The sequence below is a fragment of the Olea europaea genome, unplaced genomic scaffold (assembly GCF_002742605.1).
Source record: "Olea europaea var. sylvestris unplaced genomic scaffold, O_europaea_v1 scaffold2255, whole genome shotgun sequence".
In the NCBI taxonomy this organism is placed as follows: Eukaryota; Viridiplantae; Streptophyta; class Magnoliopsida; order Lamiales; family Oleaceae; genus Olea; species Olea europaea.
In genome coordinates this window covers 32827-36596 of record NW_019240599.1, presented here as the reverse complement: position 1 = coordinate 36596, position 3770 = coordinate 32827, and the positions used below count along the sequence as shown (strand labels likewise).

General features: G+C 36.9%; 1 protein-coding gene across 1 annotated transcript in view; it reads right to left on the bottom strand.

The window, feature by feature from the left end:
• Positions 1-1324: 1324 nt before the first annotated feature.
• Positions 1325-3770, bottom strand: part of LOC111381091 — a 5060-nt gene continuing 2614 nt past the window's right edge. The window contains exons 2-6 of the mRNA XM_023004814.1: positions 3262-3474; positions 2938-3177; positions 2628-2845; positions 1989-2243; positions 1325-1844 (exon numbers count right to left, since the gene is read on the bottom strand). Of these exons, the coding sequence (XP_022860582.1) occupies positions 1593-1844; positions 1989-2243; positions 2628-2845; positions 2938-3177; positions 3262-3474 (1178 nt within the window). The 3' untranslated portion in view covers positions 1325-1592. The remainder of the gene's footprint in view (positions 1845-1988; positions 2244-2627; positions 2846-2937; positions 3178-3261; positions 3475-3770) is intronic.

Genomic DNA, 3770 nt, shown 5'->3' with positions numbered 1-3770 from the left:
CATTGATAATAAATTTATGGAAAAATGAGTTTTAGTCACAGGCGCGGAGACAGCACCCGACGAGGGGGCGCAGCCGTGCTTGTTGGTTCCGTCGGAATGTGTAGAACCTCCAGGTACCAATCAAGCCGATGCAGTTGCAGACTTGCAGATTCGAGCGGAGATGGAAGACGAAGATGAAAGAGACGACCACTTTTTTTTTTTCTTTTTGGTTTGGACTGAGTGAGTAATTGATAAATCAGAAGTTGAGCCTCTTTTTGTTTAGCCCAATTTTCAAATGAATGAATAAACAAATCCAATTTCCAAATGATCAAACCATTTTCAAATCATGAAATCCAACAATCCGAACGTGAAATGCCCAAATCGTGAAAGCCAAACCCTTTTCCCCCCTTCTCCAATCTCCAATCCACACAACGCAGCGACGAAGAAGAGGCAGCACCGACACCATGAGGAGGAGGAGTCATCGGAGCCCAGAGCCGCCAATGATGTGTTCTGCTACCAACTGTCGAGTGTCGTCTGTCATTTCGGTTTTTTGCTTTTCAGTCTTGAACTGGTGACTATTCTCTCTCTCTCTCTCTCTCTCTCTCTCTCTCTCTCTTTTTGTTCTATTTTGTTGGCTACTTAATTTTTTGATGTTGTCCTGTTGAGTAATGAATGGTAATTATGTTATGGTTATTGATTAGGAAATTTTTACTTATGAAATTATGTTTGCGAATTGTAATTTATGTTTTATGAGTTATGATTATTTTGATTTGGAAATTTATATTTGCAAATTGTGATTTATTATAAGTATTTTATATTTTAATGAGGAATGATTATTGATTTGTGAATTTATCTTTACGAAATTATGTTTGCGAATTGTGATTTATGATAAGTAATTTATGTTTTATGAGCTATGATTATTGATTTGAGAATTTATGTTTAAGAAATTACGATACATTTAAAAAATTTAATTGAGAAGATGTTGGGAATTTTAGTTCATTTACATATATATTTAGTAACTTTTAATATTATTTAATCAAATTTTAATAAACGGCTGAACTATTACGATCGTTGATTGTCAACGATCAACCTCCATCCTAGTTGGACTTCGATGCTGGATTCGCCCTAGAACAGGAGCTTGGCTTTTTTGATCTTTTATAAGTGTGTGCGCATATTTCATTATTGCTAATGTCATTTAATGAAATATAATTTTTTTTTATCATATCAAATAGTGCCTATTCACTTTCTACTTAGGGTACTGGTTATAATTTTGGACAAACAAGATGAATACTACGCCTATTTTTGAAGAACAGAGGTAGTACAAGGAAAACATCAACATGGCAAGTATCTCATAATAGTCTATCTTTTATTAATCTTAACCATCCTGATGCAGGTGGTAGTCAGTATCTTGCTTCTAAATAAAGTAAAAGAGATATTGCTTGAAAAGATCAAGAGCAATGATTCTGCATTTTTGACATCTATAGTAAGAAGAAATAAATTTACTCCAGCAAACAAAAATCAAGAATTTTCTGGCTTTTCACCTCTCATGCTCCACCAAGAATATAAGCATCCCCATTGGAGACATACTTAGCTATTTCAACCAACAATTAGAATCAAATCCCAATGGCAGAATCTGCTTTAGTCGATTCATCGTCTCCGTTTTCTTTTATTGGAGCTACATCTACAGTATCAAGTGGACCTTGTGGGTTACCAAAAAGGGTAGAGAATATTTGTTTGTGACAATCATTGCACAGAAAGAAATAGGAGAAGTGACCCTCTTCTGTAAGTCTATGCATGAAGGTATTTGGCAGAACACGAACAACGTAATCAGTCATCGGGGGAGGAACCACCATATCATCCATTCCCTGTTCAATAATGAGAAAACCGGAAAAATGAAAATGCAACATGATTGAATTTGCCAAAGTAGAAAATACAGCCAATTATCTAAGTTTCCCTTTCTCTGACCGAGAAAGAAGATCGTTGAAGAAGAAACAAAAACACCTGCCTACCTGCCATATGTGAATTGGGCCAAGAAATCCAGTCAATTCACATTCTGCCTCACCATATATGAACTGCAGCCATGGGAAAATGCCTTTTCTTTGACATTTCCTTTGAACTTGGAGATCAACGAGGCTGAAACCCCAATTGGACACTTGAATTACAGCTTCCTCGATAAATGGTTTTGTTTTACCTTGACGAATCGACTCTTCAACATCCCTGTGCCAAAATTCTTCAAAATCTGACGTTTTAACCAGAGTTGTATCCTACATGAATAAAAAGTGATTTAACATCTTAGGAATAGAAATGTGTCAAAAAGCCTACATTATTGTATTTTGACATCCATTGATGCTAGAAATCAAAGTTTAAATATGCAGTTTCAGTAGACCTCCAACAAATAAACACAAACAAAAGGTCTTTGGGGCAACTTAGTATCATGACAAGAATAATAACTATTTCAGCTAAATTTGGTGAGTTCACTCACTGTGAAACATTTTCAAGGTTGGTTTGCTTATTCAGCAAAACAATCTGAAACAAGCTCTTAGCAAGTGCATTTCTTGCCAAGCTACAGTAATTCGGTTCAGTTTGCAATTATACAATGTCAATAACCTATGAATACATCCTGTGTGGAGTTGACGGAATGAACTTGCCTTTTTTCCCAGTGACAAAGATAACCATTTATTTATTTGTCCATGCTTTCCAGAGAGAAAGGTTTGACGGTAAAGGTAACCAAGAAATTTAGGAAATCTTCGAGCTAGATAGTACAAGAATTTTCTTTTTCGCGTCCAGTTTTTCCAAGTTCCAGACCTCTCTTCTTTACTCATGCTTGATTCGTATGGATTGATCCATGGAGCAAACATGGCGGCACCTGTAAGAGAAATCATCGATGCATCACAAATGGTCCATAATGCAAATAATTCTTAGTTCAATCACACATTATAGTTGTATCAGGTAGCGTACCTGCAACCCGATTTGGAATATATTTTAGTGCAGCCCATGCATGCATAGAGCCACTTGAATATCCCAGAACCCAGAATTTCCCCTTTACTCCTACAGCTTCTGCTAAGTATGACATATCCAGAGCTGATGAACTGAGGTTTCTGTTAGGATGAGGATCGCTCTCTCCAAAACCGGGAAGATCGTAAGTGATTAATCGAACACTGTATTCTTCCAACAAGGACACTTTGACACCTGGTATACCTATCACATGGAAACATTTCAATAGATTATAGCAAGAAAATAGTGTCCGAATTCCCTAGGTTTTATCAAGAATTCTCTCAGTACCCGCAAGCCGAGAAGAGAGGAAACCGTGTGGAGTGACCAACGAAAATCTAGCTTTGTCAGCTGGAACTCCTATCTCACGATATGCCATGTATCTACCATCCGGAAGTAGCACTCTGAGCGCACTAGGAGGATGTATGTGCACCTTCTTCACGGTTTGAAGATTACTATAGTATTCATTTTCAGTCAGAGCTGTATATTTGTTCAAAGCAATTGCTTAGGTGACAGAAAATAGGAGCAGTACAAACTACCAAATAATGCCAAATCAAGCACTGCAGATCTTCCTTCCGCAAGAAGTACAAAAATTAACTATTAGCATGTTTGGCAAGGGTTCTGCTACTGCTTATGTTTCTGTTTCTTGTTGAAGAGCAAAAAATCTTAGCCTCGGTTTGATTTCCATTCCTTGGCCACAAAAATGAAAAATATAACCGTTATCCATCACATCAAGCCACCATATTTGACTTTCTATCTCTTGTGTGGATCCCGTAACGACTATATTTTTCATTTTCATT